The 25,770-nt window shown below is 38.6% G+C and overlaps 1 protein-coding gene across 1 annotated transcript; it reads left to right on the plus strand.

Moving 5' to 3' along the window:
* Positions 1-337: 337 nt before the first annotated feature.
* Positions 338-24,092, plus strand: LOC136856070 (thioredoxin domain-containing protein). Its single transcript, XM_067133692.1, has 6 exons — positions 338-532; positions 4,308-4,453; positions 5,073-5,216; positions 13,300-13,514; positions 14,118-14,243; positions 17,178-24,092. The coding sequence occupies exons 1-6, from the start codon at positions 379-381 to the stop codon at positions 17,350-17,352; spliced, it is 960 nt and encodes a 319-aa protein (XP_066989793.1). The 5' UTR covers positions 338-378; the 3' UTR covers positions 17,353-24,092.
* The last annotated feature ends 1,678 nt before the right edge of the window (positions 24,093-25,770 follow it).

Below are 25,770 nucleotides of genomic sequence, written 5' to 3' on the forward strand. Positions count from 1 at the left end.
CTTCCTTTTTATCCTTTGCATTCTTTTCTTTAATTTTTTTCCTAGAGGTCTTAGCTAAGTATAGGTATTAAGTTGTCCGTCCCTGAGTTCCAAGGTAGACAACGTGAATCCTATGCCATCATTTAGGAACTTGAATTATCACTGCTTTTAGAGGTAAAAAGAACTATTCATTTTTACCCTCTGCATTATTCTTGTAATTGTTGGACCTAGATCATTTAGGGACACTGGACTGACCCCTGTTTATATCAATTTCAATGCAAATAAAATGCAGCATCCCTGAAATTCGTTGATAGAATCAAAGAAGAAGAATCAACGTCACGGCACGAGTGGCTGCGAAAGAGCGCTGTCGAAGTATTTGACACATCGGAGTTGTCAACAATGGCGAGAATGTGGGTCAGCTCCACCTTGTTATTCGTTATATGCTTGTTATTTCAGAGATGCCCGTTAATTTTGGCGAACACCTTAGAATACATGGACGTCGAGGAAGTGAAACAGCTCATAAACGACGAGAAATACGTCGTCATACTCCTCAGTAAGTTGGTCAGAAGGTCTTCCTTCCCGCATCCCGACTTTGGCCGAGACCTTTCTAAATTCACTTTCTTATGGCTTACGTACTTTCACTCTTTGTAATTAAGTCTGAAATTGATTTATATTTGTAATGTACATCATTTTTAATACTCTGGTAGTTGTTTTTGTTATTTTAAAAGGGGTTATGCCCTCTTAAATATGTGAAATCTGATATGGCGTGGCTGGTTGTACCTTAGTGTCATTCCAGTCCTAGGTTATATTAGCTCACAACTTACGCAAAGTCTGAGCATTTATTTTATTAACATTTTTGCAGCCACTGCATTTTGAAACATTTATATGAAGCTAGCAACCTAACAAACTGCATTTACAAATGTAAAGAGGCTTAGTCTAACCTACAGAAATATTAGATCGGTAAAAACACCTACCATCTAATACCAACATGGAATGAACATTAGTGTATGCATTTATAACTAGTCATAAAAACAATATAATTAATATTATTTTACTTTAAACTGTTGTTGGATATTGGAGTTTTTTTGCTGTGATCTTAAGTCTCTAACATGGTTATGCATATTATGAAACCCTTGCTCAGATCTATAGCAAATTTACTGTTACCGAGATTTTTACCATCTTTTGTTAATATTTTACCATTCATTCAAATGGGGCTGATACTGAACAGGCGCTCATGGGAATGGGGCTGGTATTAAAGTTAAACTGTACAGTGGAAGAAATGAATGTCAGAAACATTCATAACACACATTAAAACAGGAAATTTATATTTTCAGGTCCAAAATGTGATAATGGTTTAAAGTAAAATTTTAGTGCATGTATAAATAAATACATTTGCATTTCAAAACCAATAACTGCAATATACGCCATTTACGACATAATCCTGCAATGAGGTATTCACCAGTGTATGAAATTGAAAGGAAAAGCTATGCAAATCTTAGGGTTTGAATGGTGTGAATGATTAATTTTCACTTACATATTGATATTACCCTAGGACTTCCTCTGTTTTATTTTGAAATGAGTCAGTTTGTTGATTAAAGAATGTAAATTTTTCTCAGTGGAAATTTTCTTGTACAAGATATTGAATGGAAATTGGGAATTCCTTTTTACCTCTTTTTATTAACATATTTATATAGGTAATTCAAAAAAAGCGCGAAGAATTCGAGAAGTTAAGAGGGCATTGTGGCTATTAGAATTACATATGTGTCTGGTAAAAGTGACCAGTAGATTCTGTATATTTATATAGATTGAAACTAGGTATTAGGTTAACTGTTAGTTAAAATTATTATTACTGTTTGGTAGAGAATAATGAAATCAGCTTCATCATCATTGCATCCTGTGCGGGCTGATGCAGTGGGCCTCTGTGAAATTCCATCAATCATGTCTTTTCTGTGCTCTATCTCCTGTAAATAGTGAACTAAAATAGTAGGTGTTTTTTAGATTTTTTTAGCACAGATTTTGTTTTTTCTTCACATTCGTACCTGGTCATGATACTGGAGTTTTCTGCTTAGCTTTTAAGCTGTCATAATGTGCTTATTATGAAAAGCACAGTAAAATCTACCTCAGATATACAGTACATGTTAATATGATTTTACTGATGAATGTTGTTACCTGCTTGAACTTTTTTTATTTTCAAGTTCTTTGTTATGACTTTTGCACAAGTAGGGTTGCCTCTCAGGTTTTTTGTCCCAATGTAATGTGGCAAAGGGTGGATAGCATATTTTAAATGTCTTTGATATTTTTATCTGAAAATTTTAGTACATGGACAATTGGAACATGATTGGTTCTTGTGTTCTAAGTTTTACCAATCAAGTGGGATTTTGGTATTCAGGCTTAGCTGGAAAAAACCAACTTCAGTTCGTAGTCTTTGCTCCTTTGGTGCAGATATGTGACTCTTGTTCCTTGGATTAATTTGGTTATACAGTAATACCTCAAACATTCACGAGGTTAGGTTCCAGAACACATCGCGGATCAGGAGGAATCATGATTGTATGGTAGAAGTCACCTAAAATGGTAATAAATGCTTATTTCTAGAGTTTAAACCCTAAATATGACCCAAAGCATGCTCCCAAAGCACTTTAATTTAATTTAAAATTTAGCTTAATACATTACCCTTAAAAAAAAAAGTACTGTAAATTGTTGACGTAAAAATATTACCCTTAAAAAAAGAAGTACGGTATTTGGTTGATGTAAAAATAGAGTACCATATTGCCTGATGGGTATTTGCCACACTAGCACATTTACAGTACGGGTGGGCGGCTATACTAATGTTACCCATGTGATAATTCATTGGCTGCTGTTGTCTTTTGTACTCACAGTAAGGTAAAACCAAGTAATGACATTGTCAGGAAGGTAAACTAGGTAAACTTCATATGTCACAGAAGTCTTATAACAAAGGTACAATTCAATGAAATAAGGAAAATATGTACGTAATGTGCTTAGAGGGTACAAGTATGCAGTCAATGTAAAATTATGTAAAGACGTACAGAAAAATAATAAGTTGTAAAAATAGGTGTGCACACTAACCACGAGCGAGAGAGAGAGAGAGAGAGAGAGAGAGAGAGAGAGAGAGAGAGAGAGAGAGAGAGAGAGAGAGAGAGAGAGAGAGAGAGAGAGAGAGAGAGAGAGAGAAAACAAAAATACACATGCACATTAAAAATACTTAATACACTCATACACTAGTGACAGTACTTACACAAAGCATCTGAGCTACAAGCTAATCAGCATTTAGGGAAGCTTGTATCCTGCTGTGTGATTGGCTACTTCCAACCCTTCCAGCCAATAGCGTGTCATCATGGAGCCTACCCTGCTGTGTGATTGGTTACTTCCAACCCTTCCAGCCAATAGCATGTTGTCATGGAGTTTTCTTGTACCATGAGGTTACTATATAGCAATATTACAGTAAAATATCTTTAACAGGATTAAAATTATAGTATTGATAATATACAGTACAATGAGAGAGAGAGAGAGAGATATGTTTACATTGGTAAACAAACAAATTGAGAAACAGCTGTTTTGTGATTTTGATGGATTTTACTTTAACATAAAGTATGCTAGTTTACCTTTTTATCATATTTATGTACAAAAATAAAAACGGTACAAATTTTTTGTAACGATTTTACTCTTAAAAGCAGGAAAATTTAAAATTACTTCAAAAATTAAACTTAAACACTGCTGCAAGGTTTTCCAAGAATTTCGCAGATCTGTGAAAAAATCGTGATGCAAATTAGTTAGGTTCCTGTGAAAACTTTTTGAATCTGAATCTGTGAATCCTAAAATGTGTATGCACGAGGTATTACTATACAGTACTGTATTGCAAATTTTTTATTGTGTGTTTTGAATATTTTGTTAGTAAATTAGTAGTTTTGGAGATACAGAACCTCCCTTATATCCTGCAATTATGGGAAACCACAGAGGAAAACTAGTTTTTTGGTCAGGGAGAACACAAAAGTGAAATAAAAGTGATTGAGGATATCTGCCTCTTTTCACCAGTTAACTACCTGGTTACCGAGTTTCGATAACCAGTTCCAGCTCGCATGGAGGAATACTTATACATAAAAGGCTCTGGTTTGTATACCTCGGAAAAATACAAATTTCTATAAAAATTTGTGAGTGTAACCCTTTTGACTAATATGTTACACAGCATTTGGTACGCTTTATGTCAACCTTTGTAATGTACCTTGGTTATGGTTGTTCATTATGTTCAGCTTTGCTTGTGTTTTAATATTCATGTCAGGCTGTAAATAACTATTCCCATGGCTGTATTTCAGGTGACGAGAAAGATTGTGGTGAAAAGTGCAAAGAGCTTGAAGAAACCCTAGCATCAATACGAGAGGACGTAGTCGAGTCACTCAATGCCTGGGTTGTACGCACTCACTCTCCGGAGCTGAGTGAGGAATATGGCCTGAATGTAGTGGTAGGTATAAAGTGTTTTCTTTTTTTGATTGGTTTTGCCAATAAGAAAAAGAGCAAATGGCTTTTGATATAAACTCATCTTCTCTTTTTACTTGAAATGATGCCAGTCTGTAAATTTCTAGAACAGTAACTTTAAAATATTGTTACATTTAGTCACCTAGAGTGTTATAAAGATGGTTAGGTCATACTGTTATATAGTATACTCTAAACTCTTAATTCATTTAAAGCTGCCTAGTATGTTAAAAATGTTCAGAGAATATATCTCTTGGGTATGAGTCCATTCCACTGTTATAGATAATATCCACTTGTTATTAATTTTTTGTATTTAGATTAAAATGTGTTTGACCATTTCATATTTAAATATGGCTGCTTTTACATTTAATTATGGCTACACTGCAGGTTTGTATGCTTGTTAATATCCCATAAATATTCTTCTTTAAATTATTATTCAGAAAAGGTTGAGTTATTTTATTGGTGTAAAAATGTAGTTGCATCTGACATCTGATGGTGCATGTTGTTAGAGAGTAGAATTAAGAAAAGAAATCTATATATCATATTCACTTTATTATCAGTCTTACAAATTTATTTTCCCTGTTATAATTTATAATTATTATTTCCAGAAACTTGACAATGCAATTGTGTTTGTTCGATCGGGCGTTCCTTTACTGTACACGGGCCCTGCTGACAACGACGAGCTGATGTTGCATCAGATTGTAACAAATTTGGAATCTGTTGTGCATTATCTCAACGACGATAACTTTGAGGTAAGTAACATTGCTTTGAATAATGCTTGAATGTTACTTTACAGGCTTACAATGACAACAAAGGATTGTATTCTGTTTATGGTTGAGCTTATTCCTAGTGGGTGCAGTTGAATGTCATTATGTTTTAGTTTTTACATATATGAAGTCAAGCAGTTTCCTTTCTTAACAAAACCACCTGCATTGATGTTAATTCCATTGACTTTCCTAAGTGATTAAAGTGTCAAGTTGTTACTGTTCCAAGTTAAATTATTATTACCTGTTTAGAATTGAGTTTCCTAGTCTCACTGGTATTGTGAAATTGTCCATGATGTTATATTTTGTTTGATATGATTAGTATTCAGTTGAACCAGTCATCAGTATCTAGCCGCAATGCTTTTTGGTTATGTAGCTCGGTTAATAAGGAGGCCTGTAGTATTAAATTTAACACATACAACTTACCTGTTAGTTACATATAGCTTTAGTCTTGACGTCACGGCAAAATTTCAAAACGTAAGTGTTGGGCAGCGCCAGTCCGAATATCGGGTGATCGCCCTTACCTGCCCTCTGTCGGGGTACTAGGAACTATTCCAACATGCTTCAGAATAATTTTGCCCGTCCACGCCGGCGACATTGTTGTCGGTACTCGAGCGAAATTTCATTGTATCTGCCTACATCGAGCTGTTTTCACTTGGTGAAGTACTCTCTTGTTGGTTTGCGGCTTTGCCAGTTATTTGTCACCTATTTAGTCAGGTTTTCTGATAATTATGTCAGATTCTGGGTCTTATACCTTTAGGGTATGCAGCAAAGGCTGTAAGACGAGGTTGGTCAAGGCTAGTCTTGATCCTCATTCAATTTGTGTGGCTTGTAGAGGTCAGGAATGTTCATATGAGAGGAAGTGTGATGAATGTGTCAGTATGACTGAAAAGATTGGAAGGCTCTATCTAAGTATGTAAAGAAGCTTGAGAAAGATAGAGCCAGGAAAGCTTTAGCTAGAAGTTCTTCTTCTCTCTCTCAGAAACCGGAATCTCCCTTAGCTATGCAGGAAACTTCTATTAATATCCCCGTGGCTACTAATATTCCTATTCCTGACTCTGATATCCCTGAACCCGTTACGTGTCTGAGTATCAAGTCCAGATGGACGCCAGATTTAACCTTATTGTGGGCGCCATGGAGGATATTGGCGTTAACGTGAAATCCCTTCATGAGCGTATGGATTCTTTCCAAAATATTGTGAATAATTTAAGTGCAGTGCAAAGTGTTAGTGTGGTGGAGGAGGTGGTTGCTCGGCCTACTCGTTCTCCTAGACCTAAGCCTCTGTCAAGCTCCCCTGCTCCTGGGAGAAGACATGCTGAAAGTCCAAGGGAGGCGAGTGGGGTCTGCTCACGAGCAGCCGCCCCCTCGAACAGTCCTGTTGTTTCCCAGGCTGTTTCAGAGCGCCGTTGGAAAGGCGACTCAAGGAAGTGTCTTTCTTCGAGCTCCAGTGATTCGCCTCGCAGAGGCTGGAGATTTCCCGACGAGTCTAGACCATTGAAGAGGTCCAGGAATCTTTCGCCTTCAGCGGTTCAGAAGAAGAAGCCATTTCGCTTATCACAGCCTTCCTGTAGTTTTTGGGAGAGTCCGGAGAGATTTTCGTCGTCAGAAGAATCTTCTCCCAGGCGCAAGGCTCATGTGCGCAAGAGGTATAAGACTTCCCATTCGGTATTGCCCAGCGTTCCGGTGTTTTCTCCTTTGGTTTCACGTAAGCCTATTGTGGCTTCTGCGCCTCTTCCTCATCACGATCCTGGCTCTACTGATCATCGCTCCCAGTTGGATCCTCGTCTACTCATGACTTTCTTCGAGCGATGCACAAGAAAATTGGAAGCATTCTTGGCGGGCTCGGAAGGCCTGGTTCTTCTCCAGCAAAGCCGTCTGAAGTGTATTTGATGCCTCCTCCTTCGCCTCGAGCTCGCGGAGCGCCAGTACGAAAGCTCCTCCTCGATCTGTGTCTCTTGATCCTCCTTTGGTTCAGGCTCAGGATCAGGCTCAGTACGCCTAGTCAGGCTCAGGCGCTCCCTCAAGATTTAGCGCTCTCTCAGGCTCAAGCGCCTCAGGTAGCGCCAGGTGAGGCGCCATCCCAGGCTCCTTTTGTGGCGCCAGTTCAGGCTCCTCTTGTGGCGCAGGCTCCTCTTGTGGCGCCAGTTCAGGCTCCTCTTGTGGCGCCTACTCAGGCTCAGGCTCCTCCTCAAGCTCTTATTCAGGCTCCTACTCCTCCTTCACAGGATGTGTGTGTGCAAGCGGAAGGTTTTTCTCCTATTTCGTCTGAGGAAGAAGTTGTGGAAGAGTTTCCTGTAGACGAACCAGACTCCTCTCGCTCGGATTACAAGAAGCTTCTTCGCTTCTTTATTGATAATTTTCCTGAGGATTTTGCACCTGCGGCTCCGGCTTCCCCTCTCTCTCAGTACGCAAGAGACTCGAAGCCTCCTACCTCTTCCTTTATGAAGTTAGTGCTTTCTATTTCAGCTAAGAAGGCATTAAAGAAAATGAACTCCTGGTTGGAAGACAAGCGTGATCAGGGGAAAACCACTTTCTGCTTCCCTCCTTCCAAGCTTTCTACTAAGACGAAGGCTTGCTACGACACTGGGGAAGTTTTCTCTCTGAGCTTCTGCCTCCTCTCAGGGAGACTTCTCCAGTCTCGTTGATTCTACCCGCTCGTTCTGCGATGAACTCGGCTCGATTTTCTTCTCTCCTTCAGAGTTGGACCACCTTTTGAAGAACGTTTTCCGAGTTTTGGAAGTCATCAGTTTTATGGACTGGACTATTGGCGCTTTGGGTAGGAAGGTAAAGTCTTTTGGTCTTTCCGAAAGCGCATTTCGATGATTTCTCTTCTGTTATGTCCTGCTTAGATAAAGGGATTCGTGGACGGTGCGCCTGAGTTAGCCTCCATCTTCACGTAAGGAGTTCTTAAGAAGCGACAACTTTGGTGCTCTTTTGTCGCCGTGGAGTTTCTAGGACTCAAAGATCGGCTCTTCTTTTCGCACCTCTGGATAAGAAGTACCTTTTCCCTCAAGAACTTGTGGCCGAAGTGTCGAAATCCCTTACTCAGAAGTCCACACAGGACCTTTTGGCGCAATCCTCTCGTAAACCAAAAGCTCCTCAACCTTCTCTGCCAGCGCAAACTCGTCCTCTAGTTAATCAAAATAGGCCCTTTCGTGGCAGGCCCTCACCCGTACAGGATCTAGTTTCGGGGCAAAGCAAGATTTGTCTCCAGGGCTATCAAACCCTCAATTAAAAAGTGATCTGCATGTCCTCCATGCACTAGTAGGAGCCAGACTTCAGCAGTTCTGGCAAACTTGGGAGGAGATCGGAGCGGACCAGTGGACCACGTCCGTGCTAAAGGAAGGATATTCTATCCCCTTCCTCAAGAGGCCCCTCTTGCAACAGAACCTTTAGCTTTGACAGCATATTCCAGCAACTTAGAGAAATGCTCGGTTCTGAGTGCGAAGTAGACTCCATGCTTTTAAAAGGAGCGATAGAGATCGTGGAAGAAGTCAACTCTCCAGGCTTTTACAACCGCCTTTTCTTGTTCCAAAGGCCTCAGGCGGCTGGAGACCAGTCCTGGACGTGAGTTCTCTCAACCTTTTCGTGGAGAAAACCAGTTTCTCGATGGAGACGACGCAATCCGTCCTCAATTCTCTTCGTCCGGGGGATTGGATGGTCTCAATAGATCTGCAGGACGCTTACTTTCACATTCCGATCCATCCCGCGTCCAGGAAGTTTCTTCGCTTCGTTTTCCAGGAGAAGACTTATCAGTTCAGGACTCTGTGCTTCGGTCTGTCCACAGCCCCTCAAGTATTCACAAGAGTTATGTCCACTGTTGCCAAAGCTCTTCATCTCAGAGGAATAAAGATCTCTCTCTATCTAGACGATTGGCTCCTTCGTTCCCAGTCTCAGTCTCAGTGCTTGGAGGATTTGAAAGTAACTCTCGACTTGACACAGAAGCTAGGACTTCTAATCAATTGGAAGAAGTCTCACCTATCTCCCTCACAATCCAGGATCTATTTAGGAGTGAGACTGGAAACAGTTCCTTTTCTGGCTTTTCCGTCAGATCAAAGAATCTCGGACTGTCTCAAAAAAATCCAGAACTTTCTGGATATGGATACCTGTTCATAAAAAGGCTTGGATGAGCCTCCTGGGAACTCTGGCGTCAATAGAAAAGTTTGTCTCCCTGGGGAGACTTCACATGAGGCCCCTTCAATTCTACCTCAGGGAGCAATGGAACAGGAAAACGCTTCCAGACTCCTTCTCCTTTCCAATCTCGGACCGTATCAAGGAGGATCTAAGGTGGTGGTTAGATCGAAGAAAATTAGAGAAAGGTCTCTCTCTTTTCCGTCAGAACCCGAACCACGAACTGTTTGCAGACTCACCAGAAGTAGGATGGGGAGCGGCGTTGGGGGTAAAAGAAATTTCAGGTTTGTGGAATGCGACAGAAAAAGAATGGCACATCAACAAGAAGGAGTTGAAAGCAATCCACCTGAGTCTTGTACACTTCCTACCTTTCGTACAGGGACAAACAGTTCTGGTTCATTCAGACAGCACCACAGCGTTGTCTTATATAAAGAAACAGGGGCACTCATTCTTACTCCCTCAGCGAGGTAGCAAGAGACCTCCTTTGTGGGCAGAAAAGCACAAGATTCTGCTCCTAACGAGATTCATTCAGGGAGCCCTCAACGTGAGAGCGGACTCCTTGAGCAGGAAGCACCAGGTTCTGTCCACAGAGTGGATTTTGCACGAAGAGGTGTGCAAGTCGCTGTGGAGACTTTGGGGTCAACCTCTGGTAGACCTGTTCGCACGAACAAGTCGAACAGGCTCCCAATCTTCTGCTCTCCTGTCCCGGACCAAGCAGCCTTCCAGACGGACGCAATGCTACTGAATTGGTCGGGTCTGGACCTTTACGCCTTCCCGCTGTTCAAGATGTTAGGTGCGGTGTTGAGGAAATTTCAGCACCACTCCAACACCAGGATGACGTTGATAGCCCCCTTCTGGCCTTCCAGGGATTGGTTCCCAGTTCTCATGGATCTCTTGATCGACTTCCCGAGGAGCCTTCCAAACAGAGTAGATTTACTCAGACAGCCCCACTTCAGGAGATTTCACGAAAACCTGTCAAGTCTGCGGCTAACTGCGTTCAGACTATCGAACGCCTACTCAGAAGCAAAGGATTTTTCAAGAAAGCGGCTCAATCCATCGCTAGAGCCAGAAGACCATCTTCGATCAAGGTCTATGAGTCCAAGTGGAATATGTTTCGTTCATGGTGCAAAGATCATGACATTTCCTCTTCCAGAACCTCGTGACGCAGATTGCGGATTTTCTTTTGTTCCTCGGGAATAAGAACCTTTCTGTATCCACACTTAAAGGTTATCGTAGCATGCTGGCTACTGTTTTTCGTCACAGAGGTTTGGATATCTCTAATAACCAAGATATAACGGACCTTATTAAATCCTTCGGTACCTCTAAGAGGTCAGATGCTAAAGTTGTTTCGTGGAATCTTGATGTAGTCCTGAAGTGGCTTATGTCTGAGAAATTTGAACCTATGGATTCTGCTTCTTTAAGAGATCTTACGAGGAAAACCCTCTTTTAGTTTTGTTAGCTACAGCTAAGAGAATCAGTGAGATCCACGCCTTGGATAAGAGAGTAGGATTCTCTGCTTCAAAAGCAATTTGTTCTTTCAAACTGTTTTTATGGCCAAGAACGAGACCCCTTCGCACCCGTGGCCTCGCTCTTTTGAGATTCCGAGTCTGTCGGAATTGGTAGGTAAGGAGCAGGAGAGGTTCCTCTGCCCAGTCAGAGCCTTGAAATATTATTTGCGAAGGACTAAAGATATTAGGGTCCTTCAGATTCCTTATGGTGTTCGGTCAGGAACCCTCTTAGACCAATGTCCAAGAATGCCATGTCCTTTTTTATTAGAGATCTGATTTCTGAAGCTCACTCCAATATTTCAGAGAATGATTTGAAAATGTGTAAAGTGAAGGCTCACGAAGTGAGGGCTATCTCTACTTCTCTCGCTTATAAAAGGAACCTCTCCCTTCAAGATATTGTGCAAGCAACCTACTGGAGGTGTAAGTCTGTATTTGCTTTGCATTATCTCTCGCAAGTGCAGACAGTGTTTGACGAGTGCAGCACGTTAGGGCCCTTTGTTGTATCTGGCACGGTAATGGGTAAAGGGGTAAAGGAGGATTAACCTACCTTTACTTACTTGTTTTTGGAGTGTGAAGGTTTTTTATGGTTGTCTGTGAGGGTAAGTGTTGGTTAGTTTTACCCCACAGTTGGTTTTGGTTTTATGGTTATACTTTTCTTTGGTGTTGGGTGACCCTTTTGTAATTCATGATGTTTGTGCTGCGCCCTGAGCAGGGGCATACTTGTGGTATTGTCACGGCCATGTCCTAGGTGACTGATACCCAGCTTAAGCAATCTCGCGACCAGGTCATTATACCCCTTGCGGTTGCTCTGAGGATAGCAGGTTACTGAGGCAGTAACTGTGGGATCAGCTACCTTAGCAGGTGAGGAACTAAGAAATTTTCTACATTAATAACCTTAATGTTTCCAACAACTCTTTTTAGCTGTCATTGCCCCACCTCCTAAAGGTGTCAATCAGCTATATGTAACTAACAGGTAAGTTGTATGTGTTAAAATGACATTTTTATTCTAAAATAATGTTTAACACATACTTACCTGTTAGTTACATATACGAAAGCCCACCCTCCTCCCCCCACGGGGACAGGTAGGCAAATTATTCTGAAGCATGTTGGAATAGTTCCTAGTACCCCGACAGAGGGCAGGTAAGGGCGATCACCCGATATTCGGACTGGCGCTGCCGCGCGTTTTGAAATTTTGCCGTGACGTCAAGACTAAAGCTATATGTAACTAACAGGTAAGTATGTGTTAAACATTATTTTAGAATAAAAATGTCATTTTAGGCATTTGAGTGTAATGATTTGGTGAATCAAAGATAAAACTTCTACTAATATTTAAAAACTGTGCCATACATCCTACCTAACTTTTTCTTTGACATTGAAGTTAAAAGGAGATATTGACAGCACTGCAGAATTTGAGAAAAGATCTTGGATGTGTGCTCTTGTATTCATCAGACTTATACTAGCCAACCTTAGTAAATTGAGAGGACCTTGAGGATAGACGTGTTTTAATGAAATAATTTGTTAAGCTCTAATTTTTTTTTTATATGCTTGATTTTTGGTTTTTGTTCATCCATGCGAGTTTTGTGTCGCAGTGTGGATGTTTTCTGTTAGAATTTTTTGCCCCTGTTGTCACCTTGTACTTATTTGCAAATTGAGTTAGTTTTAGTACTCAGTTTTCATGACATTGTTCATGCATACATCTTCACTCTCTGTTGGCTTGTATTATGTCGCATCTAGTTTCTTTATGGTAGAATCAGCAATGTAGTTTTTAAGATCTCTGCTTCCCGTTGCAGTTCCTTCTATTTATGCTTTCTTTATTAACCAGCACACTTAGTGTTACTAATGTATATCCTGTCTTGGGGCTTTATAGTGGGTGAAAGTTAATTAGATTAGGACATTTAACCCTTCATTAAATGTCTTTTTAGTAGAGCTGCCTGATTTAGAGCAATTTGTCTGCATTTTTAAGTTTACATTTTAGAGCAAGCGTTATTACAACAGAGTACACATGTAATTCTGTTGTTAAAAGCTGTTTGTCATTACCTTTGGTATGCTGCTGTTAATTTGGGTGTGGCTGTATTTATCGATCTTCATTTATCTATTCAAAAGTCATTTTCATTATTGTGTTTTGAATTTTTGCTTTTATCGGATTTCTATTTTTGGGAAGCTTGGTTTAGAAGTTGATGGTCTTTTAGGCTTGTTCCATATGAGTGTTGTATCCACACATTTTGAGTAATAACATTAATCCATTGTTGTCATGGTTTTCCGTTGGTGTTAGATTTGGAATGATTTCTCTCCTGTACTTTCCGTTTTTTGTTCTTTTTCTCAGATTCTCATCTGGTCCAGGCCCCTATCAGTGCCATGTGAAATAGATTTGATTAGTTTACTAGTTGTCAACTGAGATTCTAATGTTCTTTTCGCATCTGGTTTATGCATAGCATGACACACAAGCATCAACTGGTGCAACCACCGGGGACTGGCTGGTGATGTTTACAAGAAGCGGCTGCAACACGTGCAGCCACATGAGAGCCACCCTTGAGGCTGTCGCCGCCGAAATGCGCGGCAGGAAAAACGTGGCCGTCATTGACCGAGACGCGGGTGGCGGACAAACAACTCGAAGGTTCGGAGTGAAGGACTTCCCTTCCTTTATCCTGTAAGTGTCTGTAGGGGAGGCTTTCTTCTTGAGTTTTATGTTTTAGGAATGGGGTGAAGGTACTTGTCAGGCAGGAAGGTCACTATATAACACTACACCAGTGTCTTTATTTTGTTTTTGATAAGAAGCTAGTCTTCAGGTCTTTGCGACATGAATGATGTGAACGCTGGTGTGGTGTTCAGTGGAGGAAAGAAAAATAAAGAATGATGTTATTACAAATATCACAAAAATTTTCAGTCTCCATTTTAGAGGTATGGTAATAATTAAAGACACAGAAATGTAATAAGCTCATAAAATTACAGAAATGTGTATCAGGTCTCATCAGCAACAAGTGCTTGTATAAACTGAAATTAAATTTAATTACTTTTTCCAAGTACTTCCAATTGACCTCCAAATTGGCAAGCTATAGCCACTCTTAGAATGAGTTTGCACTCCAGCACTCCTATTTTTTGAAGAATACTATTTAGGAATGTCTTGTCAGAAATGACAGGGTTATATAAGTAGTGTAATTAATATTTATGAAAACATTCTTGGTTTTAAAAAAATTTACATGTGACTTTCATTGTACGTACAGTATTTGAATTCACTTATTTGCATTTTCAGCTTTCGTCTGGGTCGACTATACCGGTTTGAGTTGCCCCTCTTGGATGCACCCACCCTTGTGGCGTTTGCCACTGATGGATTTCGGAATGCACGTGCAGAAGATATACCACACCCAAAGACTCCATTGTAAGTTATAAGTGATTTGAATCCTTTCTGTTAACTGTTTAAGAATGACGTTTTCTGCAGGGTTTCATCCACTTGTGAGTTTTCAATTTTATTAAATTGACAGAAGTTGTAATTGAGTCAGAGATATGGTTTATCAAGTTGAAGATATTGTTTGGTGTTAATTTTGTTCCCTGTATGGATTTTTTACCTTTATATTGCCCTAATTGATGTGAAGTCTTGTAACAACGAAAATCAGGGCTAAAAGTTTTCATTTGATGTCACTCTTACAATTTTCTTTATGAAGATAGGTTTTATCTGCAAAATCTTATGTTGCAGGTTTTATAACGAAAATCTTGTGTTGCTTTGTCTTTGTCCAGTTTGTCTGTCTTGTAGACAGAAGAATTAATAGCACATGGCACCTGGTCAAATGTTTTTTGGTGTTTTTCATCATTATTTTTATTTATCTGTATATATTGTATTTTTTATCTTCAGATATGTTATTTTGCTCATATTGATATATGCCACTATGTATTTGTGTTTTGGCTTCTTGTTAGTTACTGAACAAGCTGGATGGTAGTTACCACTTACGGCAACTGAGTGATTTCACTCGATTTCAGGATATTAATTATTGTTGTTGAGCCAAGATGTGACCTGGTGCCACATGGCACCTGAAATGTTTTTTTGTTTTTCATCATTACTGTATATATGTGTTTTTATCTAATCTCACTTGATAGCACTTTTTTGTACTTCTGAGACAGACCCTCACCTGGTAGAAACCCACACTTCTAATCTCACTCGCAGCACTTTCTTGGACTGTATTGCCAACCATTAGGCTTGCCACAAGAACAGCAAGATGGATTGTGCTGACATCTCCTGAATTCAGGCATTTTGGTTATATTTTCTCTTCCTCATATTTAATGATGTGTCACCTTTTCCTTTAACTTTATCTCTGCAGGCTGATTTCCCTTTGGAGCCATCTTGGGTTTATAGTCTGTCGACTCTGCCCGTAAAGGTTTCCAGCTGAAGATTTAGAGAAAGAAAAGAAGGATAGGTGCTTTTCCACCAAAGCTTCTGCTTCATCTCTGGAGTATTTTGTTTCATGGTTGGCCTCTAGAACCTTTGGCTTTTCCTTGTTGAGGATAAGGGGCACCAGTTTTCAAGTGATGTACCTTTCCACACTTGTTCTGCCAGCTCCCCAGTGACTACTGCTCTCTTGTTACTGGCTGCTCATGTACCTGTGTGCTTTGTCTGTTGCCTCAACTTTGGCTGCTCCCTATCCTGTTTTGCCTGCTCATCCATTACCACTTGTTGTCTACCAGACTTCTCCTCAGAAGATAGACATGGCTCTTGCTCAAGTAATGTCTTGACCACCCCTCTTGTATTAATGTCACTTCTCTTTCTGCTGTTGCAGTACCAACTGTTCCACCTCTTCAGTGTGTGTGTCCTACAGATTTGCTGCTGCATCCTCCCAGGCTGGCAGACATTGTGATTCCCAGTTCCAGCTGTTGTAGACTATCTTCTTCTGTCGTATTTTCTGCCTAAGTGCTCCGCTTGATTCTTGAGACCTTTGCAAAGGCTGGGACTCTCAACTTCTCAACCTCCCACTTAAGTTGTGATTCAAGCTCTGTAACATTGATAGGTTTTGAGGAAAGAAATTCATGTTTCATAAACCACTTTTTCAAACCAGCCAACCCTGTATAAATTGTTCAGAGTTACTCTTCTTCTTTAGTCTGCAAAACTTAAAAAATACACATCTATGGAAGTTAAGACCAAAAATGAGGGCTTTGTATGGTCGATGGGTTTGTATGAAGAATGTTTCATGTTAAGAAAACTTATAAGACTTTGTACTGTTTTTCATGTGCCTAATTACTAAAACCTGTGAAATGTACTTCCTAAATGTAAAACTGATTTTGTTCACCATGTTGCTGTTTAGCTACTGAGAAATCTCAATTGAAATTTCTTTTAATTATCCAAGTCTAGTTTGTCATGAAAGGTACTCTCATGCTAAGTAGTTTTTGATCACCAAAACATTGAGACGCTATGATATATACTGTCTGGAGATACTGAACAAGAAATTAATGTTTCTGTAAAAAATATTTCCAGAAAGTTCTTGTATAATTCTTATTTAGTTTTTGGTAAATGTTGTGCCAACATCCAAACCCACTGGTACTATCAGGCATAGCTGGTCCAGATAGATAGGGTGAAGAACATTTTCTGCAGACAAGACTTTCAAAGGGTTCCCTTGAAGCCTGTACCAAAAATATGTGCTGTTGCTTTTTGAAGAGCAGGGAAAAACCTTTCTGATGAGTGTTGTGGGTGATATTCACATCTCACGGTATTGAAGTGAAAGCACGCTTCATCTATTATGAGGAAACTCTACTTTGATGAACCACCTGAAATTGTCCTTGGATTTTTAGGGTCATTTTCAGGTTAAAGAACATCTGTAACCTGATACCTTTTTTCATTCAGGTTAGTCAAGTTGTCTTGTCTGAAGTATAGAAATCTAGAGCTGGTTTGTTGGTAAGGATGGCATGGGCAAGGTTAAGGCTAAGTGGTAGGACCCAGAGCCCTTACTTAACTCATTCCCATTCTGTATGCAACCATTACTTTTTCACTTTAAAGGTGTTAGTCTTGCTGTAACAAGAAGCATAGGTCTTCAAGATTATTCAATGCTTTTGCTGTTTTTAACTTAAATTCTATTAACTGTTTATTCAGCTACATTACCATGAGTCTGGTGTGTTCTCACCTGGTAATTGCAGGCCATTTTTTCATATCTATGTTACAGTCTATCAAGGTAATAAGTTTTGTGGTTAATAATGGGTGTCTGCAGTAGGACAATTGCCTTCTTTTATGCAGGGTAAATTATTGTCTCTGTAAAAATGTACTATTTGGCATAAACTTAATCTCATCCTCATGAAACCAAGATGTTTCAAATTTTCCATTTTGACTTTCCAGCGATGACCTGACCGAACAGATTGCAGACTGGCTGAGGGAGAACCCAAGCATCGTTAACGCCGTCATGTATGCCAGCATAGGTTTGCTTGCCGTGATTGTCATAGCGTCTGTTGGGTTTTTCAAGTCGTCACCTGCAAAATCAGAAAAGAAACAGGAAAGTAAAAAGAAAAAGTAGATTAACACGTAGCGAATTTTTATATTAAACAGAATTTTTGTACATTTGTGTAGAATATGATTGTGATGTAGGTTGATAAGTTAATATTAGTCATCATGTTCTTGAAGTTTGGTGAAAGTATTAAATTGGAAACAGCAGTTGAGTGTTTTATGCCATACTTTTTTTTTCAATGGTAGCCCTCGTAGGCTCAGCATGATATTTTCCTGTTTAGGAGAATGCTCACGGCTACTATTACAGGGGAGCGTGATATGAAGTGATATATTCTGATTAAACTTTATAAAGTTGAAAACTGCTTTTAGTGTATTTTGGTTGTACCATAGTATTTGTAAAGTTCTAGCGTTGTTGATCTTCACACACTCGGTATCACAGATATCCTATTGATGCTTAACGAGAAGGAAAACAAGTCTCAAGATGTAAGCTATCTTTTTGAAAAGCTCGGTTCAAGAGTTTCTTTGCATGTACTGTAAAAAAAAAAAATACTCAGCTTCAAATGAGAGCCATTTCATGAACACATAGTTTTTACCAATTATGAACTTCAAAATATCCATTTTGAGAGAGGTCATTCACATTTGGTAACGTGTTTTTATGGTTCGAGCAGTTCTTTTGATTGTGGAATTGCTTCAGGCTTTACAGTTATAAACATAACTTACGGGAGTGCTTTTTTTATTACAGCAGTACGTAAGTCTTTTCATCCAATTAATTCCCATAACTTGGTTTCCTTTAGTTTCCCCCATCTTCCTTCCCAGAGTCTTTGTGGTGTTTCTGTTGTTTTGATGACGAGTTCTTGTTCTTAAACATTTCAATTAATTAAACAGCATGGTATCTTTTTTGACAGTACACTACTACTTGTATTGTTAAATGTGCTTACAGTAGGTGTACTGTAAGTTCATTTCTTCAGGGGATTGTTTAGTTTTGATGAGTGCTGTTACGGAACTTTGTGTTTATTTTTAAGTAAATTACTGCTTTTATTTGTGTGTTTTTTGGGTTGCAAATTACAGGTTTTATTAATTCATTTTGACATGCAGTTTTTATTGATATTTCCTGTCACACTAGAACTTCAAATCTCTTTCTGTTCAACACAGTATGGCCTTTCCCAGCACAGATTGTGGTTAGTTCTACAGATTGCAATTTGTTTGTTGTTTCATTGAGCCGAATAAACTAGTCTGCTACTTGCTTACTCATGATTGCCATATAAATAGTTCTATCCAACGTAAGATAGTTTTTTGCAACTACATCACCTGTTTGTTGAGCTTAGAAACCATGTGTACAGTACAGTATTCCTATCTTTAGGCAGTTGTGTAACACTGGTCGAGTGTCCTCTCTAACACAGACCGCTGAGTTATGCAATCCACAAGTTGTCGGTTGGTAGAGTGATTGTTTTTGCTCTTCATAAGCTATGAAATTCTCTCCATTCATCTGTTTTTGTTTTGAGGTACAGATTTGTCTGATTATTCTAGTAATTCAGTATTGTGTTTTTCTTTCCATCAAGTGCCCAGTAAGTGCTTTTTTAAACTTGGATTTTCCTATTGGATACATACTGTCAGGGACAGTATTTTGATTTTGCATGTATACTGTCAGGCAGTTAAGCATCAGGCATTATATATAAATGTACTTCAACAAACATCAGGTCATTGGTAGTACATCAGTGGCTGTGCTGCGTTGATCTTTTCACATCTTTCTTACCTGCTTCCAGTATAAGTAATTGCCTTTATCTAAGTCTTTAAATCCATGTTATGATTTATGCATATTTGGCAGCAAACAGGAATAACAACATAAAACATTAAAAAGTGCAGCCACTTTTTTGGTTAACTATATTCCTCATATTCTGTTTACAAGTGACAAATAACAACTTGAATAACGTATTGCATAGAATTTATGTCATACAGTAATAATATTAGTCTGACATTTATAAGCGTGATTTTCCCAAGAAAGACAGTCAATTCGACATAGCTCTATTGCTTTTCAATATCTATAGCAGAATAGGCTTATGTGTTGGGTTACTGTACACTTCTGTGTTTTTGGTCATTGGTAATTATCCAGAATCCACTATTCCTACAAAGATGAGGTGTTAAATGGTATTTTATCTACAGCAGCCTTAATTATTTAAAGGTTGGAACAGTCTATTTTAACAAGTTTGTTTCCAGCAGTGATATATCAGCTGGGTGCTCAAGGGTCATATTTTTGGGGGCTTTAGGCTTGTGAACTGGTCTTCGGTCAGTTTGTGGCATTGGTACAGTACTGTTTTGGAAAACCTCGCACAGTTTTTTCACTTTGTTCTGTATGACTGCATTTTTTGCATTTAAGCCTGTAGCAGTTGGCAAGTCTGGTGTAATACTTTGTTTAAAAGAATAAATTATTTGAGGCAGAGATTTTTCTGTTGTGTGGTCAGGTTAAAATACTGGAGAATAACAATAATAATCATATCATTGCTTCTTTTTACATGCTTATTGGTTAACTTCTATACAAATTGTTTCTTATACTTGCTACCTGTTCTGCCATCTTTTCAATTGCTGGACTTATATCCTGAACTTCCAGTAAGCACTACTGTATTGGAAACACTTCCTAGCTTTCATTATAAAAAATAATGGTGCTGAGATGCCATGCCTTAAAACCGATGATTTGCAGTTCTGCAATTGGCTGATGTAAAACAGGCATTTGTGCACGTTTCGACGTAGCCATAACGTTTTAAACTATTATTTGAATCTTAGGAATGGGAGGTTTTTGAAGAGACATTCATAAGTCTGTAGCTCTCACAACTAGGTAGGCAGTAATTTATCTCAAGACAGTCTGTTCCTGTTCCAACCTTTACTCATTTGTTAAGGGCTGTTGTAAATCAGTGCACTGAAAATAATTCTTTTTAGTAATATTAGACATGACATTAGTTTTTTGTTTAGTATTTCATTCTGCTTAAACTTGGACACCATGCAAGTGTGTGAAAGCGTGGAAGGCTGCATTACCAGTCATTGTACGTTACATATTTCCAAGATCATTATAAAATCGTCCTGTACTGTCTCTTTGTCTTCTGTAGTGTAGGAGGTAGTTCTTTGCCTGTGTATCTTTACCTTAAACTTGTTAGAACCTACATTTAAGGTGTACATTAGCCATAGCCCTGTTTAGGATGTTGATTATACGTGTTACTGTTCTGCTTTTCAGACGAAAGTAGCGATTTAAATGAGAGAAGCTTGTTATGTGATGTGTGTGAGGTGATTACTTGGTAGCGTATGAGTTGCAAGTTTGACATGCCTATTTGGTATTGTGATGAGGTCACTTCAGCACCGTGCGTATTGTGGAGCTTTCATTTTGGAAAGTTTCCTGAAGTGGCTCTTGAAGGATTGCTTATCTTTCATGTTAACCTCACAGTATTGTACTTTGTTAAATCCAGGAACTGACAAAATAGGTTTTTTAAGATTTATATTGTATTGTTGTATGGAAGGCTGTGCAGATTTTAATATCCTAAGTTTGACTGACATAAATCATCAAAAATTTAATTTGTAAAATGTGAATGATGATTGATTTTTGTCAACTGATTTATGTTATTTACTAGCAGGATTTTTTAAATGTTTCACATTAATATTTAGAATAGTTATTGGTATTCTCCATTGTCTTTTAAAGCATTGCAAACACATGAAAAGCCTTTGGGAAACTAATCAGCTGACTCAACTTTATTGAACCTACCAACTCCAATACAGTAAACCAAATAAATTTCTTTTTGAATTTGCTTAAGGATGAAGTTGAATGACAAGTCCAGTCACAGTAACGTCTTGCAGTCCAGAGGTTGTAAGCCTTGGAGAATTGAGCTGGAAGTTAAATCATCTCAGCTTAACAACTTGAGTAAGGGGAAAGTTTGGAGATTCAGCATTTGCCTCCAGTACAGAATGACCACCAACAAAACTACTATTGGAAGTTCATCTTTGTAATATTCACCTTTACTGGAAAATGTCATTTCTATTTTTATTTTCTATGGGGATGTAAGTCCCTTATTCTGTTCACATTCAGTTTAACATACTGATGCCCAAAAGCACAGCAAACCTTTTACTTATGCATGCATACCTGGGTAAGGCTAGGTTATCTCGTCATGGAATTGTTCACACCCATTTGGTCCACAAGTACCGATGGAATAGCCCAAATGACCTAGTCCCTGTGTGCAGAGAATGTAGGTTAACCTACACTCACATCTCTTATATGGACATCCAAATTTAAACCGGAGGCAAATAAGTTTTGGAAATGAACCAGTGACATCTGGAAATCTGAGAATTTTATCTCCTTCATCCAAATAGAAAGTACAGTATGCCATTTACAGAAAAATGAGGAATGAAAACGTTGACATGCACGACAGAGGACGTCCCTAGTTTGGCGTTGTCACTTATTGTCGACTTCAGTGGCCAGTCTTCGCTCGATTCGTCAACTGTTAATTGATCAGGTAGAAGTGAAAAATAGGTTTGTGTCTATGAGAGATGTAAAATTGTCAATTAGCTGGTTATACTCGAGTGGTATGGTACTACTGGTAGCAGTTTTGTTCACTTTTGGAGATGCTTGTTTGTCACATGTACATGTGATTTCTCCCTACCAGGATGCCTCTCCAGGTGGTAGATAACCAGTGATTTTACATGAGTTTCACTTACCTTGTTGATTATGAACCATTTTGTTGAAGTCACTTGAAATCTCATAGATTTGTTGGGTCACAGATCTTTACTTAAGGGTTGACCAATAATGTCTGTGTTTATACAAGGTTTTTTAATAGGGATATAAGTAGGTATGCAGATTTTTTTCTTTTTTTATTAATTTTGATTGTATTTGTGTACTGTATTTGAATAAGCATTACTTTACTGTAGTGTACAGTAATAATATTGACTATTGCATTTTGGACATTGCCATTCTTTTCAATGGTACTATTTTATTCAGTATTGCCAAAGCTTTGTAAATTAATGTTAGCATTGTGACGTACTAATTTGGTACAACTTCCTTAAAAAAGACATATTTAGTTACCAGCTTTGCGGGTTGAAGTTTCTCTGTCAAAGAGGAGACAACATAACTTCTCTTAAATTTAATAGAAACAATGTGACTTCTTTATTGGCATCAGTAGCATCAGTCAGAAAGTCACAACACGGGAAGGTACAGAGTAACGAAATAGTTTTTTTTATGATTCATGGAAGTTAGTAAGTTAGTTATAAATGATATGTTTTCTTCATCTTTCATTCAGACAGTGGGGAAATTGTTAACATGCACGGTTCATCACTTCATTTAAAATTAAACTTTTTCCATATGAACATTGTTTTGTAAATTTCAATTCTTTTACATAGCCTTGAGTCATCAGCTTTTAATGCAAGTGGCATGGTTTTTTCCTCTGCCTTCCTAATCTACTGTTCTGAGTTATCAAGATTTTTTAAACTGTATTTGACAGTGTCCAAGGTTTAAAGATGCCTCTTCTAAAATGAATGGGGTTTGGTGGTTGGGAAGCTTTTAATGTGAAGTCATTATGATAATTTCTAGTTCACTGTCTCGTCCAGTCCAGTATTACTCTTTTTGATTACTTGGTCCCATTCTACCTGTGCACTTTTTGTAGCCTGTGTTTATTTCACACTGTCTTCTTCTCTTGCATGTCTTCGTGTTTGGAAAATTTCAGAAATGATAACTTTTCAGTATTAGATTACTGTACATATCAAGTACATCCATGAATATTCATGAATGATTGCATTTCAGTTACAGCCCTACAGGAACATTCAAGCGTAGAATTCCCTGAAAGGTCGTCTTGAAAGCTTCCTACTCAAAGCTTTTAGTGTTTATTCAGCTAGTTTCACATTCATTGGATTCCCTTGTTTATTTTGGTGTTTGAAGTTTTATCTTAGGTTACCTGTTTGTTATTTATACAGTCTTTGTATCCATTGTTAGTAGATGTGAATAATTTGGGTTTTCTTAATGTAAGTCTTATTTAAATTGATGGCCCAGTTATTTCAGTTCTATGTAGGCTTTATTATCCAAATTGATTTAACTGTAACTCAGTTTAAAGACTCTAGTGTTCTTAATTGATGAGTAGGCAGTGATATCTCTCACCCACATAACAAGAAAACTCATCCACTTAACCAAGAAAATGACAAACAACTTGATAAATTTACAATTTTCTCCTGAGCAAAACGATGTTACCACCTTCCTCAGGATTTTATGACGGAATTGATTTATTTGGGATGAATCTTACCCACTGTTAAAGATAGCTTACATCTCTGCGCCGATAGGCAAGTCGATAAAAGCTATCTTTAACAGTGGGTAAGTTTCCAAATAATAAATATTATGAAAATTTATGTTACATTTCCGTTGTGTGCTTTGCAAATTTATTACTGATGCTATATAGTGTTGAAGTTTAGAGTATAATTCATTTGTATTTAAATCTTGACAAATGTTACATTTGTAGCTGGAGTTTTAGCTCAAAAGACATTCCAATAAAACAAAGGTATTGGAACTTAACCAAGTGATATGTCAAGAGAGAATTGAATTTCTTGATGGTGAAATATTTACTTGTTCATGTTTTGCTTGAGATTTTTTTTTAATGCAAGGTATTGAGTGCGTTTGGAAATATTTAAAAAAAGGGAGCATTTGATTTCCAATTCTTATGCTCTTTTATGCACAATGTGGCTTATCTATGTAGCTGGTGAATGGTATTTTGTATTTAGGTTGTAATTTAATTTAGATGTTTGCATTTCATTGTGTTTGGTAAGTTTACAAGGAAATAAAATTTATTTTACTAATTCTGAATCTTATTTTACCATGTCAGGTATGTGTGTGTGTGTCAAATTTGTTCAGATTCCTGAAACTTTGGCGTGGTTACAAGATTAAGAAAGCAGTGGCAAGAATTTTTACTTCGAAGTATTCTACTTGTCAAAGGAAGTCACGCTTGCAAGCCTTTATCCCACGAGTCCAGTGTATTATTAGAGGTCCATTATTGAGTCTGTTGCCATGTCTGGTCGATCTCTTATGAAGTCGTATTGCGGACCACGGTACTGTGATGAAATTTGCAGGAAATTCATACGGCTTCAAAGGGGCCACAACAGATTGGCAACTTATTAGGCCTCAACTTACTGTATGGGTGGAGTGCAATTGTCCATAGGGTTTTGGGAAGTAAAGTACTGCTGCTATTCACCAGCTCTCCCCTGCCCAGTCTCCATCTTCGGTATTCTGACTAAGTTTGAGTCAGCATGATTGGATGATGACAAGACTATCAGCAACTTTTATTTAGTTAGTTAGTTATAAATGATTTGTTTAACCAGACCTCTGAACTCTTTTAGGGTTAGGCCTTAGCTCTTGGAGAGGGTGAATTTTGTGAGGGAAGGTTATACTGCTAAATCCTGGATCTCCCAAACTCTATACAGTACATCTCCCTATGATTCTGGCTCTCTTTGAGTTACGGTTTGTCGGATGATTATGCTGACCCATCATTTCAGCTAGAATGTAGTGATGTTGACATCATAACTGGGAATGAAGCATAGAGTCTTGTTAGAAGTCTTTTTCCCTGATGTGATATTTTTACATGCATCTTGGCGAAGAGGCTTTGTTCTGGGCCAACGCTTCCCAAGTCAGCTCTCTTACTGATGACAGAAGGCTGTATGTCTTATTGTGGGTATGTGATGTCATCTTCTTTCAAAGGATGTGGTTTCTTAACTGACTGACCTTAAAGAATGCCCATCCAGTGAGGGTTATTCCTCACCCCTTGTGGTTGGATCCATGATGGAGTATTTTTCTCACTCTTGGCTACAGTAGCAGCATGGCTATGTTTTTATGCATGAGTAAACTTTTTAATTTGCATATGCATTAGGCTCCCTGGACCACAGTCAAGGGAGTTTTTCTGAAATGAAACTGCATCACATCTTCCCACAGTTGTATGTTCTACTAATGGATGGCGAGAAGCCTTCTCTTTATATATTCTTGGGTCTCGCGATACAGACTTTTACTTGACTAGAATTCACAGTAAGCCATTATTATAAAGGAAGACTGGATTGGAACTGTCACCCTTTAGAGACAGATTGAACAACAACAACAGCCTTCTTTTGTCCCACAAAGGAGGAAATAGGACTGATGACAATGACCTTGTATTGTGAAAGAGAAACAGAGGATATCCAAGTTGAAGGACAAGGGAAAGAGCAGGCATGCGAAAACATCAACCTGATTCCACCATCAGATAACAGACAGCTCTCATTCTTCCACTCAAGAAGATATCATAGAGTCTGTTACATTGACAAAGGAGTAGTTATTAGTGAAAAGTGAGATGCGGACTTAAGACATTCTTCGACTTCCAGTGGCCCCAGATGTCTGTTAATATTTGCACCAAATTATCATGTTTGTAACAGTAAGGAAAATAATCCTGGGAAAGAAGCGACTCCCATCGAAGACCCATGCTTCATCCTCTTTCAGCGAAGAGTGTGTCACGTT

This window comes from Macrobrachium rosenbergii, chromosome 34, assembly GCF_040412425.1.
Source record: "Macrobrachium rosenbergii isolate ZJJX-2024 chromosome 34, ASM4041242v1, whole genome shotgun sequence".
Lineage (NCBI taxonomy): Eukaryota > Metazoa > Arthropoda > Malacostraca > Decapoda > Palaemonidae > Macrobrachium > Macrobrachium rosenbergii.

Bases quoted from the DNA above. Each gene is read 5' to 3' on its own strand.
- LOC136856070 (XM_067133692.1), top strand. From the start codon at position 379: ATGGCGAGAATGTGGGTCAGCTCCACCTTGTTATTCGTTATATGCTTG. The intron at 533-4,307 runs GTAAGTTGGTCA...GCTGTATTTCAG, and splicing joins ATACGTCGTCATACTCCTCA to GTGACGAGAAAGATTGTGGT. The intron at 5,217-13,299 runs GTAAGTAACATT...GTTTATGCATAG, and splicing joins TCAACGACGATAACTTTGAG to CATGACACACAAGCATCAAC.